At 41.1% G+C, this 14,658-nt stretch overlaps 2 protein-coding genes across 2 annotated transcripts; one reads left to right on the top strand and one right to left on the bottom strand.

Moving 5' to 3' along the window:
- Positions 1 to 3,569: 3,569 nt before the first annotated feature.
- On the bottom strand, positions 3,570 to 8,204 carry LOC310999205 (NLR family CARD domain-containing protein 3-like; the record flags this gene model as incomplete). The annotated part of the gene is made up of 7 exons (XM_083989529.1): positions 3,570 to 3,894; positions 4,007 to 4,174; positions 4,825 to 4,911; positions 5,066 to 6,875; positions 6,983 to 7,033; positions 7,189 to 7,266; positions 7,877 to 8,204. 7 exons carry the CDS (start codon positions 8,202 to 8,204, stop codon positions 3,570 to 3,572), a joined length of 2,847 nt encoding a protein of 948 aa, XP_083845655.1.
- A 1,056-nt stretch (positions 8,205 to 9,260) lies between these two features.
- Positions 9,261 to 14,225, top strand: LOC310999204 (B-cell receptor CD22; the record flags this gene model as incomplete). Its single annotated transcript, XM_083989528.1, has 8 exons — positions 9,261 to 9,333; positions 10,162 to 10,560; positions 11,172 to 11,483; positions 11,577 to 11,840; positions 12,714 to 12,986; positions 13,425 to 13,527; positions 13,609 to 13,774; positions 13,893 to 14,225. Coding segments are annotated over 8 exons (1,734 nt in total), but the record flags the coding sequence as incomplete, so codon positions are not given.
- Between the last annotated feature and the right edge of the window lie 433 nt (positions 14,226 to 14,658).

The following is a 14,658-nucleotide window of genomic DNA, read 5'->3' as shown; positions in this document are numbered from 1 at the left end:
AATTTAAACTAGATTATAAAAAGACAACAACAGTTTAGTTATGTTAAAACTTTAGTAGAGGACAAACCAACTCACATGAAACTGAAGCTGTTAGACTTGTGCTGACAGTAGACACAGTGCCATCTTGTTTGTTGTAGGAGGCAGTACAGGAGATGGTCCGTCCATCATGGAGGTGAGAGGCAGTGAAGTTCAGAACAGAGGTCATGACTTTAGTTTTGTCCTGATTCTCCTGCAGTGTCTCCTGACTGTCAGCCAGGACACCAGTCCATGTCAGTGTTGGAGGATGAGACAGACAGGGAGCTGGAGCAGAGCACTTCAATGACACTGAGGTTCCCTCTTTCTCCTTCAGGGTGGGCGGAGTCAGAGTCGGTGAGGGAAGCTGAGCTGGTATAGGAAGTAACAACTGTTACTGTATAAATGTTTAAAATGTCTAAAAAGCTTCTTGTGATCTGGAAAATGCAGTGACAAAATTATTTGTGTGTAAATAGAAATAAAAACCTACCTGTGACCTGTATATTCACAGAGGCATCATAAAAAACCCATTTCAGTCTATTGTTACACTGCAGTCTGAAGAAATAGTCGTTGGTGTCACCAAGATCCATATTGTTGAAGGTTGTGGTGCAGTCTTTTGTTTTTAGGTTTCCTGTCCTTTCTATTTGTCTAGTTAGTTTTCCATCCACGCTGATATCCTCATCTCTAGTTTTCCACATTGCTCTACATGTGTCATCTAAGCCATTTTGATATCCTCTCTGTATATCAAAGGAGCAGGAGACGGTCACACAGGATCCTTTCAGAGCCACCACAGTTCTTGGTAAAGTGACCTTAAACTGGTCACACAGGACACCTGAAACACACAACACCAAGCTTTGAAGCAGAAAAGGAAACAGTACTTTACAGTAGATAGTTGTAAATGTTATACTTGCTTTGCTTGACAGTGATTTGGTATACTATATTATCATTTCAGAATTCAAATTCACATTCAAATAATAATAAAAGGTTCATCCATATTAAATATATGTTTAAAAAAAAAAAATTAATAGTTTGCTGCCTCTTTCATTTTGTAGGATCCTGTCATCACACTGACATTCTCTACTCTGAATACTTTAAACCAGCAACATTGTGTTGATTTGATTGTAAATCACCCTTCTTGATTTCTTTCTTTCTTTTCAAATCTGATGTGAAAGCACTTAATTTCACCTTTCAGCAGAAAGCCAAGGAGCAGAAAAGTCACAGCCATCTTAGTTTATCAGCAGAGAGTCAAGTTGTAGATCATTGATTTAAGAATCTTACGCAGCTGAAAGCAAAAAGACATTTTCACATTTTGAAACATGTTTATTAAGACAGTTATTTTGTTCAGATGTTACAACCTGCTGAGGATATGAAATAACAGTAAATAAGAAAACCCAGATTATAAATCTGCAAATGTTTTTCTCATTTATATACTCAAAAGCAACCAACAGCAACAACAGACTGACAAAGTGTCCAACTTTAGAAAAGAAAATCTCTCTCACCTCCACGAGGAGGATTCTGACTCTGTTTCTGTATTGAAGTATTTTAACATCTACAGACCAGTGACTCAAAGGATTACTGTAGAACACCAATACTGGTTTTAAATGTTGATATTCATTGGATATGTATTAAAGTTTTATGACTTACATTTCCTGAGGTGTGTAGAGAAGTTCATTAGAAAGTAACTTAAAAATGAGGAACTCACATACTGGTATTTGCCCCAGAGTGCGAGGGTGAGACAATTTTATCATGAATAACTCTAAGCTGTACTACTGTATTTTCACACCTCAACCTCTATAGGAAACCATACAAGTACACAATATATATTGTGTCATGTCAACTCCCTTCTCATTCTCCCACCTCTCCACTTTCATTGTCACTAACAGTGATGAGAAAGAGAGTGTAAATTAAAGCTGCCTCGCAGCAATGGTTGGGGCCAGGCAACTTTTTGACAAATTTAGGCAATTCCGAGTAACAAGAGACAAAATAGGCAAATAACAAGAACACCGACATGTCCATTCTGCCATTGCTGGGGCTTGAATTCACAATTCACTCTGACACCAAGCACCAACTGTTAACTCATTGAGCTAATTGGGTGGAAGTGGCTTGGTGTGTGGCCTTAAATGGACTCAGGTACTCACCAGCCAGGCAGCAGTTGTCAAGGCAGATTTCAAGAATTGTCAAAATGTCAAAAAATTCTGTTATTAAGACAAAGATTATAATACATAAATTGCACATTGACAGCATAGAAATGTTGGTAAGAGAAAATCTGATGTTAAAATTGCCACTCTTACATTGGCTGCAGTTGTTCCCATGAGAGCAGAATTCAAAATGTCTTTAAAAAATGCAGTTTTTGAGATAAAATACTGATATTTGCAAACGTCATCGACCATGACTTTAAAATATTGTACATTTTTTTCAGGAAGTTTTTTTTTCTTCAATTTTTCAAATATCAAAACGACTGGTGGTATTGTTTGTGGAGGACGGTCTGAAGATTCAGTGCAGCAAATTGCAGCAAGTGCAACAAAAATTGTGGGACAAGAAAGGTTTTATAAGTTTTACAGTTTTTGAAAAAAGAAAAAACAGATTGACGGACTTCATAATGTGTATTGAGTTTGAGTTAACAAGTATTGGGGCCACATTTTGGTGAAAGATCGTACAGTTGGTTTGGTAGGAATTTTCAGTGTTTTGACAAGTTGGCACTAGGTGGCAGAGTGTTCACAAGAGTTCAATGCACATTGGGACACATTTATATCTTTACTTATTTTATTTCACTTCAACTACAAATATGTTGGCTAAAACATATTTTTACAATAACATGAAGCTCACTCAGATTACTGTAAAGTAAAGTCACAACATGTAAGTACAGTAAAAACAACAACAACAACAACAACAACAACAACAACAACCACAGATGTAGAAACTTTTTAAAAGTTACTTACATTTCTATTCATGTATATAAACTGAATTGTGCATGTCAGACAAACTGAGTTGATATGGACATTAAAATTGTACATGGTTTTGTCTGAACACAGTGGATTTACAGTTCAGACTGATCAACTGACAGTTAGATCAAATGAGTTTTTGTTGTTGACAACATGCTGGTGATAAAATTCTTAAAAGTAGCACCTTCATTGCTGTTGGGGCTTTGAGCATGTCATTAATATTCAGTGTTTTTCACACCAGGACGTATGAATACAAAGCCTTCCTTTTTTGTTGTTGTTGAATGTCTGAGTGTCAATCTAGTATAACCTTTTGCCACTGTGTTGTTTTCACAGTTTAAAGAGCAGAAATTAAAACAGTTAAATGTACACAGAAATGGTGAGTAGAATTATATTAGAGAACATAGAAACTGAGTTCACTGAGTATTTCACAGTAACTGTTCTTATTATTTCTCTTTCACTTATTCCAAATTAGTCAAAGTTCTGAAGTTGAGTGCTTTTATACGTCACCATTATTATCCCATCTTGTTGACTTTTGGTTTGTAAGCAATTTCAGAAACTTTTAGGAGAAATTCATTGATAAAACTATTTCTCAGAGCGAAGTGTGTGAACTTTTGGTCATCTCTGTCCAGTCAGATCTGTAGACGACTTCAGCAAGTCCACGATCTTTGTCTGGAGCTCCTTGGCTTTTTCGGCATTATCTCCTTTCTCCACCTGTTCTCCAGCCACCCGGAGCCCCTTTAGCACCGACTGCAGAGCGTCAGCATTCTTCACCGAGTCCATCTGGTCTCTGTCAGCTCGGATCTCCTCCACCCAGTCCAGGTAGGCCTGAAGTAACCCAAGGTCATCCACAAAGTTCGCAATAATCCGGAGTCCAGGCCGACTTTTCCCCAGCTGCCTCAGCCTCTTCCTCCCCAGTTCTCCGATGTCATTCCCAACAATGCTGATGAAGAGGAAAAGAACCAGGTAGGAGTTATTATTTTGCGTTCTCAAAAGGCCTAACTCGCAGCAGTATTTTCAACCACTTTGCAGAAGTTAGTGTGTTTTAATCTTACGTCAGTGTCTTCAGAGAGGTGTTTTTGCTGAGGCAGTTGACTATGTTTTCTGTTCCTCTCTCTGTGATGCCAGTGATGTCCAGATAGAGTTCCTCCACAGTGGTGTTGTGTTCCAGAGCGTTCCACAGCTCTAAAACCCCCTCTGGACCCAGGTTATTGCCACACATACTAAATACATGAATGGAAGAATTGTGTTGAAATGTTAAAAATACATGAAATATAGTGTATAATGACTCATAAAACAGGTTTGGAGCCAGATTGGTCAGGGTGTCTGTTAGTGTCAAACTATCAAAAGCACTGAATCCAGTTCCCTCAGAGTGAGGTCTAAGAGAGTTTTATAAGGTCTTGAGTTGTATCTGCTAGAGACAGTAACATTAGTTATGACTTTTTATAATGCAGTTACAGGCAGCCTGGAGATGTTATACATCTGGCATTTCAGTGGACTGTGTGCACAGGAGGCTGATTTTTGTTTTCATCAAACCTGCAGCAAACACTGTCACATCTGTTTCTGTTGTTAGTTACATGGTCATAGAAGCTGCGTAAAAAGTGATTAGGTTTTCATTATTCTTTCATGATTGCAAAGGAGACATTATTTTGCATTCTATGTGTTTTCTATTTTCCCTGTAAGTGTATGAGACTTTGACTGGGAAATAAAAAGTGAACCTACATTTTCATAATCACTAATAGACTAAAATGTCACCTTGAGCATTATCTTGTTTATGCATTTTATGACCAGTAGCCTACACTCATAGCTCTGAGTCTGTAATATATAATTTTCATAATGGTGGTATGGTAATTGCACAGTTTTAAATACTTACAAGAGCTTCTTCACTTGACACTTATTTGATCTGAGGATCGTAGACTCTAAAATAGCTGCTTGTCGATCCAGGCAATTGTATCTCAAACTGTAAGAGAATAGAAAAAAGTATCACAAAGGTGCCAATCAGATAGACAAGCCTACACACACAGGGACAGGATGCAAACTCCCCACAGCCAGGAAATTCTAAACCATGCTTGTTTTGCCATGTTTGACAGTTAAATATTGAATCAGTCACTCACTAGAGAGATTCACAGCGGTGTAGAATTGGCCCCAGTCTATTTAGTCCTCTGTTTCCAATGTTGGAGTAGCCTAAGTTGAGTTCCTGAAGCTTGTGTGGGGAGAACTGCAGCACATAGTGCATCGCTGCACAGTCCACAACACTCAGCTTCATCTTAAACAAATTTAGAGTCTTGATCTCTGGTGCTGCAATGGTGGTGGCTTCCTTTGTGTGAAACTCCATCAGGCAGTGGAGAAGATTCAGGGCTGTCTGATTCTCCAGCTTCCTGTCCTTGAACTGGTCCTGGAACCACACACCCAGTCTGACGGGGATGCCATCCCCATTCTCCATCGGAGAGAGAACAAGGCCATCCAGCTGACCTGACAGGCGTGCTCGCAGCATTCCCATGAAGAAGCGTGTGAACATTTGGAGGCTCTCCAGCTTGACCATGTTGAGGTCTGAGTTTTGCAGAGGTAAGGCACTCGAAGATGGTGGATGTACCCCAAAACACCAGAAGTCCAGGGCTGGGATTATGTCCTGTTCACTGAAGAGTTGCGTTGCGCAGTAGAGAGCAGCCAGATGTTCTTGAACAGTCAAGTGGAAAAAGGAAAACATCTCCACCGTCTCCTCCTTGAGAGGCTGGAGGATGTGACAGAGGAATGTACTCTGAACCTCAGCAGGTACCACACCGTAGTTCTCCAAATCTGCCCTGGTGAACATGATCTTCTTCTGTAGAAGGTTCTCATAAGCCATCTTACCCAGGTTCGTCAGTTGTTGCTTTGCTAGTGAGAGAACTTCAGATCTTGGTGTGCTTCTCTCTGCACTCCCTTTCAATGCGTGATGCTTCACAGCTGTGAACAGGTAGCAGAAGTAAACCTCACTGACTGTTCTGGGCGGGTTCAGCTCAAGTGATTTTGAGTCACCATTGTCTTGAGTCCCTGAGGAGAAGAACTCGGCCATTGCGGTGCATATGATGTAGCAGTAAAGAGGGATGAAGGACAGCACAAATAGGTTGTCATTGTTCAAGATGTATTCATAGACTTTTTCAGCAACTTTACCGTCTTTGTAGAACTTGCTGGTGTATTCCTTCACCTGGTCCTCCTCAAAGCCCAGCACCACACAACATCTCTGGAAGAAATGCTTCGGAGCTTCTGTAGAAGGTCTTGTTGTGAGAATGACTGATGCCTCTGGGAGAAAGCTTCCCTTGATTAAAGCCACCATCAGCTCTGACACTGGCACCTTCGAATCCACATCAATGTTCTTGCCAGGACTGTGCCAGTCCAAGGGAAACTTGAACTCATCCAATCCATCTAAGATGAAGAGCAAAGAGCTCGGTGATGCAAAAAGATCAGGCAAGACTGCCTTCAGGTAGCGGAACCGTTCTCCAAGGAGCTCCATTAAACTCAGTGGTGCTTCAATCTGATTGAGCTCTCTGAAGCGCAGATCAAAAACACAGGTGAATTCGCGCATGCTCTTCCCAATTGCCCACTCATAGACAAGCCTCTGTACTGCTATGCTCTTTCCAATACCAGCAATACCCTTCACTTTAACCCTTTTTGGGGGCCTTCCTGATGTTCCCTCGGGGCTCAGTAGATGGCACGGCCGAATGCGCTGGCAAGCCTGATGGACATAGATTCGAGCTCGTCTGCTCGCCAGGTCAAAGTACTCATGTTGGCTGCTGTCAACTAAGTCGTTATCTTCTGTTACAAAAAGGTCGGTGTAACGGATCTCAATATGAGAAGCTGAATTCGAGGCGACTCCTTCGCCCTCTGAGTAGCACTTCAACTGCTCTGTGCGTTTTAGTAGGGTTGTTTTATGGGCCGAAATGGGAACTGCAATGGTAGACAGGAAGACATGGTCAACAAATTTAAACTTCTCTTTGGTTTTCTTTAAGATAAACATATGGCTTTTCTCCTTAAATTCGCCCATATCGACATACCTCGGATGTTGGCCAACTTCACACTCTTGCCAGGTTTCAGTTCTTCTTTAGCTGCGTAATCAATAGATTGCTTAACTTAAATTCAAATTGTGAGAACAAGTCATGATAAAATTACATGGTTGCTTTAATAGATCAGCATTTATCACTATAGGACAGACTCAATGGAAATAATATTCTAAAATCTAGATAAAATGCTAAATCCATACCTTTAACCTCAGGGGTTAGGGTGAATCCCCTGCTTTTTCCTTTGAGAAGTTTAGCAAATGGCCCCTTTGGCTTCTTTTCTGTGAACATCACACATGCATATAGTAGCTAAACATCAAATATGATACATACAATATTAGATGATGTAAATCCACATTTGTTTAGATACAATGTATTTGATTAAAAGTTTCAAATTGACAGGGAACTGTTTTGCCTCTTTTCACACCAGCAGCTCTGTAATGCTGAGCAAAATGTAACAGGGCCTATTACTGTATGCTGGAAGGCTGCAAGCTGACTTACACAAGGTGGATGAAATAAAACTGAGTACTCTATCTCTATCTAATCTTCAGCACTGCCCAAAGTTCCTGAATATCTGTACAAGTAATGGCAATCCATCCAATAGCTGCACTTCACTCTATATCAAAGGTGGACTGACTTTAAGCATTCGCACACCTTCATTTACAAAATCAGCAAAAAATGACTTGGCACGACATCACAGTTGATTGTTCCTTGTTAATAATCATCTAACACCTCTGTTACTCAGGCAGTAAAAGTTGTTGATTGTCTTTAGGGACTAAAGACAATCAACAAGGCACTTTACACTGAAAATCATTTACATCTGTTTTTTTTGTTTGTTTGTTTGTTTTACTTGGAATACCCCTCCACCACAGTCATCATAACCCTCCTCACCTTCAGCTCTTACAGGTTCAGCCACTGGTTTACTGACAGCATCCCTCCTACAGTGTCTCTCTACCCAGGCCTGCAGATCCCCGCAGTAATAATCCTGCACCTCCCTCAGCACCCGCAGGAACTTCTGGCTGCTCTCCTCTGCAGCACATACTGTCTCTAGAGCCTGGGCCACAGCATTGACAGGGGACCTCTCTAACAGAGACAGGTACTGGGGGGAGGAAAGCACCTCTGCATCACGCAGCCAACGCAGCAAGGGTGCTGGGTGTTCACACGTCCAGTTCAGCAGCAAATCTCTTTGAGACCGAAGAAGCTGCTGTGCTGAGGTCATGACTGACAGAGAGAGGAAAGTAAAATCTGTTTTAATGTTTAATGTTTTAATGATTTTAATGATTGAAACAGTTTCAAAATAATTCTTATCACACTTTGCAAACAACACACTCATGCAGCATGGAAAATAATAAGGAATTCTGCACAAATCTATTGATTAAAAGCCTTACCTCCAAAAAATGTTTACTGTTATGCTGTGTGACTTTTCCTCTTGTCTGCTTTGGCTGGTGCAGTCGTGACTACTGGCACAAAAGCTGTTTGCGTTCTTTCTTAAGGTGTAGTGAGGTTGAGTACTTTGACTTGAGCAGCAGTTCAAACAAGCTTTCAATGAGTCCATAGTTCATACAGTTCAAATCTTTGTCTCCTGACACTGATAAGGCGGTTTTATTTGATCCCAGAAAGTTGCCATTCGTCTCTAGGCTGCAATAAGCATTTTTTTGTGTATTTAAACATATTATTTTACGAGCTGTATCTTTTACCATTGCAGAATCACTTTAGTAGTTTTAGCATGCCCATTTTTGTCTTTGATGGTTATTTATTGTCAAGAGCACAGCAATAAATCAGTGTTGAGCTGAAAAGTTAATCACTAATCTGTTTTGTTCTACTTTGTGCATGTGTTGCTTTTATCACTATCGCCTCTGTGACACTGTTAAGAGGTTTGGTTTGGACAGTCTGTGTAGACACAGGGAATAAGAAATGAACACATCCAGTTGTTGGAGCCTTTGAGGAAATGGCCAACAGCATGTGAGTGACTCACCCATTGTCATGTGTTGTCTCAAATACTTGCTGAGGTCTTTCTTTCCTTAGCAAACAGTCCCTAGTTCCACCACTTGAAAGATTATATTCAACCCTTTTGAAATGTTGAAAAAAAGTGATACGTTTATCATTTATTGATTGTACCAATAGAATATAACTTCAAGGGGTGTCATGATATAATATACAGACATAACACTGGAAGTTTAAGAGGAACTATCCAAGTGAAGTCATAGTGCCAGTGGCACAATGACATGATACACTCCCCCCACCTTGCTTTTGTGTTCATCCTTCCCTCTGTCTGTCTCTGTGCCGGCAGAGCAGGGTTGCAGTCATGCATGTGGACACTGTCTCACTTGTGTGTCCCCTGATTTTTGGTGAGTAAATATCCATTATTATAATTTATTAATGATTATTATGCACCGAGATTGATTTTTTTTTTTTTTGTATGAATTTTAGATCATTTGCTCAGGGATGTAAGCACTCAGTGAAGTTTCAACTTGTGCTTGATAACACAGATTTTGACCAAATGATTTAAGAAAGAGATGTAGAAATTGATATTTTGTTGCCGTTGGATGTTTTCCGAATATACCGTACTAGTCAATTACATTATATAAAACTAAATCATTTCTGTGTCTTTAAAAATGGTCTGCTTGTGTGTTTTCTCCATGAATTAAAATAGGTCTCCAAATGTTCCCCAAAATAATCTATATTGATGATATATATTTAGACCAGATGATATAGACAGATTTTTTAAAATGATAGTAGATTAGCTCTAGAGCCAAAAGTGCAGTGGTCCTCTTCCCTTTTTCTAAATATACTTCTGTTGCGAAATGTTTCTGGGTCATGTTTGCAGACAGTGCAGAGAAATACAACATTTCCAATCTTGTGGTAAATAAAATTTGTACTGCATGCCAACATTTTTTACAAGTCTCAAATTAGTCTTTCACTCCCATTTTTTTGATTGCGAGTGAAGAGCCCTGTAATTTAGGCTGGGAGCTTTTTAATCTGGGAAATGGTCTTCAGCTTCACGAAAAGCACTTTTAAATATAGGATGGGGACGTCATCAGACATCAGAATTATGAGGCAATGATATAGGCTGCTAATAACTATGTTTTCTCTCACTGTTAAAATGGAAACCTTGAATAAGACCTAGTCACAATAGATCCTGCTGGGAAATGATTTTCTGTTCTACATCACAACAGCAGCCTTGTGGACGGGGGTCCAGACTGCCTCTCCCGTACCCTCTGTCCCCGACCGTGTCCAAGCTCTGGTGGGCTCCTGCGTCGTGGTTCCCTGCTCTTTCACTATAGCTCCTCATCCTTTCAGAGGGAGGAAGGAGAGGGTGGACGTCCGGCTGAGGTTCAGAGGTGGTGGCCATTTGTTTCCTCTTAGGAGCACTGCTTATAACAGCGAGGACAGGGATCAAGTGAGCAGGGATTTCCTAGGCCGGACGTCCCTCTCTGGGCGAATCACAGAGGGAGACTGCTCAGTGAAGATGGAGAGGATCAGTCTTGATGATTCACGGATGTTTGAGATCGCCCTGAAAAGAGGTGATGACTTGCTGTGGGGAAAACCAAGGAGCTTCAATCTGGATGTTATTGGTGAGTAAGGACAAGAAATGTACTGCCCATAGGTATCCAGGCTGATCCACAGGATGAAGAGAGTAATATTATGTGCAGATGTATCTTCCCCTTAGATAACCATCATGACAAACAGAAGCAAATCTGTAAATTAAGATAAACACTTTTTATGCTAAATTAACAGACAACAAGTAGTCTACCTTTTCCCTGTTGTTAAAATAAAAAACTAAAATCAAGTAGCGAAAAGACAAACCAGAAATTAAAAAAATTATAATAATAAAGTCATAAAAAGTTTCAAAAAGTAAACCATCCACCTTAGATGTTATTAATAAATATAGACAGCCAGCAATGCTTCATGGTGTCCATATGGGCCCCACTTGGGCTGCAGTTGTGGGCCCCATATGTGGCCTAGTGTGCTACTACTAGTATGCTTCTACAGTAGTAGTAGCACACTAGTAGTAGCACACTATGGGGCCCACAATTGCAGCCCAAGTGGGGCCCATATGGACCCCACGTAGCATTGCTGGTGTTGATGTGTGTGATATTCCATGTGATGCTTGGATAATTAGTGTTTGATCCTCAGCACCAGTTTCACAAATCATGGAAATCATGGAACTTTTCCACACTGACAGAAACTCCTGAGGCTCCTGTCATCACCGGCATGTTGTCAGCCACAGAGGGACAGCTGGTCACCTTGAACTGCTCCGTCAGCTATTCCTGCCCCTCCAGACCTCCGACCCTGCAGTGGAGCTGGGAGCGAGGGGGCCACCTGAACAGCAGTGAACTTGGGGAGGTGCGGACACTGCACCCGGAGCCCCACAGGCTGATGTTAGTGGCTCCTCTGTCCTTCACGGTGTCACACCAGGTGAAACCCAGACTCAGGTGTGAGGTCGGCCACCCAGGGGCCAAAACACTGGCCACTTCCAAGGAGCTGCATGTGACGTGTAAGCATAGTTTTGTGGACTTGTGTGTTTGTGTCTCTTAGCTCATTTTTCCACTGAAAAAAAAACCCTTTTTTTCTCTTTTATGCTCTGTAGTTGCACCAAAGGACGTGAAAGTCCAGGTCCAGACCTTGACAGTGCAGGAGGGGGGCAACGCCTTACTGGTCTGCTCATGCAAAGCTGACCCTCCGGTGTCAGAGTACCGCTGGTCCTACACTCAACATGGCCGCACGGTGCACTTGCACCAGCGCGCACACACAGTTCGGGTGTACAACGTGACCCGAGACATGAGGGTCCGCTGCTCAGCACAGAACCTGATTGGCCGAGGAGAGTCCCGGCCCACCCCACTGAACATACAATGTAATCCGATTTCCTGTACATCTACCTCCTATTGCCATACACACATTCTGACTGTTTCCAAGCAGGCCCACCCTGCATTGGGTTCCAGCGCTTTTTCCATTTCCTAGTTTTAAGTTTGTTAAGACATGTATGCACCCCCAACAGTGATGTCACACTTAAGCGTCACTGCAGGAAGGTGAGGAGTTCAGTCTCCATTGGTCAAGAAAAAAGAGAAGATTTCCTTTTGAAAAAACATTGTTTCCTCTTTTAATGTGACTGTAACCAAAATGTAACTGGAAAAGGAAGAGTTCAGCATTGTGGGAAATATGGTTAGTCAAGATTAGTTAAGATTTAAATGCAAAAATCAATACTACTCTTCTGTCTGTAAAGTAACTGTGAAGCTACTGTGGGCTGCTCGCTAACTTAACTTGCCAAGCAACCAGCGGAGACCAAAGAACGATCCTGAGCTGTAGCTTCACATTAACAGCACAGACATGAAAGTGCTATCAGTCCTCTCCCCTGACTCTCAGTAAGAAAGTGAATAATTATATTTTACAAAATGTCAAAAGTTGCCTTTTAATGTTGCAGTCATATTAATCCCAAGCCTACCCTTGTCAAATATTGTCATCTTTATTTATATTGTACAAAATCACAAACTTGTATCAAGTTTCACATTGAGACACTTTTCCCCCATAGAGACTCAGTTTTTTCGGTTTCAAAAGCTTCATACACAAAAAAAAGCTTTGAAGTGGAAATTGTTCCTTATGTACAGAGCCAATAGAATATCATGAAATATAACATATATTTTAAAGAACATACATACCGTATGTATTTTTGATGTGATAAGTGAAAAAGATATTGTATTTAAAAAAGTCCATCTTCTCTCTTCTCCAGATAAACCGGTTATTCTCCATCCCTCCTCCTCCTGTGTCTTAGAGGGGATGGAGGTGCTGTGTCGCTGCTCAGTCGACTCCAACCCCAAGCCTGCGGTCACCTGGAGCGTCAACGGGACTGTTCCCCCCCATGATTACAACGTCTCAGTGACATCAGAGCCTCTCATACTGACAGTTACTCTGAAAGGCCGTATGGACAAACCCCAGACAGTGATCTGCTTCGCTTTCAACGCCCTGGGAAATGACTCCCTGGTTTTGCTGCAGGGAGGAGAGGGTACGTTCAAAGCCCAGTTTTTCCACACTAACAAAGACAACAGCTCTGCCTCTTATTTATTCACTCTGATGTTGAGCTGGTGCTGAAACATCTGTGCAACATGCCTCCAGGTTGATAACACAAGCAAAAGAGAATAAGCTGAAGGATGAATTAGGAACCGCTGCAAAGAACCCAAATTTTGAGTGCAGTAGCCTATCACATTTTTTATATCGCATTACTTTATACTTTATGCTTTTAAAGATTTTATTACAAGGAATATATAAGTGCAGGCATGATTGACCAGCAATATGTCTGAAAGGGCCAAATATAAACCATAATCCGTGTTGTTCTACTCATGATGGAGTGGGAAACTTGTATGGTTGTAGTATTATTATTATGATGACATTATAGCTTCACACCATATGTTGATCAAGTTTTTCATTATCTGTCCATCTACAGAGACAGTATCTTTGTGGTGGATGGTGATTCCTGCTGTGGCCATCTGCTTGGTCATTTCCCTTCTGTTTCTTATTTTCTACTGCTGCCGAAAGAGACCTGGAAGGTATGAAGCTCACCAACCAATGATATTGTTCCCATTTGAAATTTGCCATTGGATTCAAATTGTCCTTCTGCTCCACTTCAGTGATGTCCTGAGAAGAAATCCAGCTGTCTACCCTGAAGGACTGGGAATTTATCAGGACAGGATGCCCCTCTATATCAACTGCACAGAAGTGACTCATATCTACACCAACGGCAGCTACCAACTTGTATACCAGAACTGTACACCTCTCTTTGTCCATACTAACCAGGTATTTGATTAACTTCCTCTATGAGTGGAGGTTATACACTGTATCTGTAGAAACAGGGGCTGTCTCCATCTCTTTCTCTTTCCTTCCTAAATTTGTGGATTATCAACATCTGTTTCAGATCCGTCCAATGGGCAGGAGAGGTGGAGAGAGAAGAAGAGGAGAGGGTGCAGGAACAGACAGACGAGCTCTGGGAGTCAGAGGCACCAGAGAGGTGCAGGGTGCTGCTGATGCAGAAACAGCCATCTACCTGGAGATCCTCTGAGTCTACTGTTTTATTAAACCCACCTTGCACTCACCCTGTTATGGTAACCCATATGCCTACCTTTCATGTTATTGTATATAGTGTACATCTCATCAGCATTTCAAAATCATGCACTGTGATCTGTTGAATGGCTAGTGGTGGTCTGTCTCTCTCATAATGTTGGTATTCAACAATTTCTGTCTTTTTGATTGTCAGCTTGTAACCTACCTCTGTGCACTTTTTGTAAAAGAAGAAAAGGTTTGATAAAAAAGAAGTTTCTTTTCATTCATTTTATGTACTCCACAATTCCCTGAGCACACAAGTAGGCTACTAGCTAACCCTCAGATATGATTTGGTCTTACATCTCTAGCTGCATTTGTGCAAGTGCAGCCGCAGCATGTCTAAAACAAAGTGACAGTAGATAAAGTTCCTGTAAAGTCAGAAAGACTGACGCTCAATCTGCAATGACATCTGTTTGCGTTCTTGCTAGGCTGGTATTTCAATAGTGACCTTTTGATTATACTGCATGCATCTATAAAACTGCGTTAAAGGGGAAGGAAATACACCACACACTGTATAAAAGAGACGTAAATCTACAAAAACCTTTACATCTATACAGTAAAAAAAATACATTATTATGTAA

This window comes from Trachurus trachurus, assembly GCF_905171665.1.
Source record: "Trachurus trachurus genome assembly, chromosome: 16".
NCBI lineage: Eukaryota > Metazoa > Chordata > Actinopteri > Carangiformes > Carangidae > Trachurus > Trachurus trachurus.
Note: the sequence above shows the minus strand (reverse complement) of the source record. Positions and strands in the feature narration are given on the sequence as shown.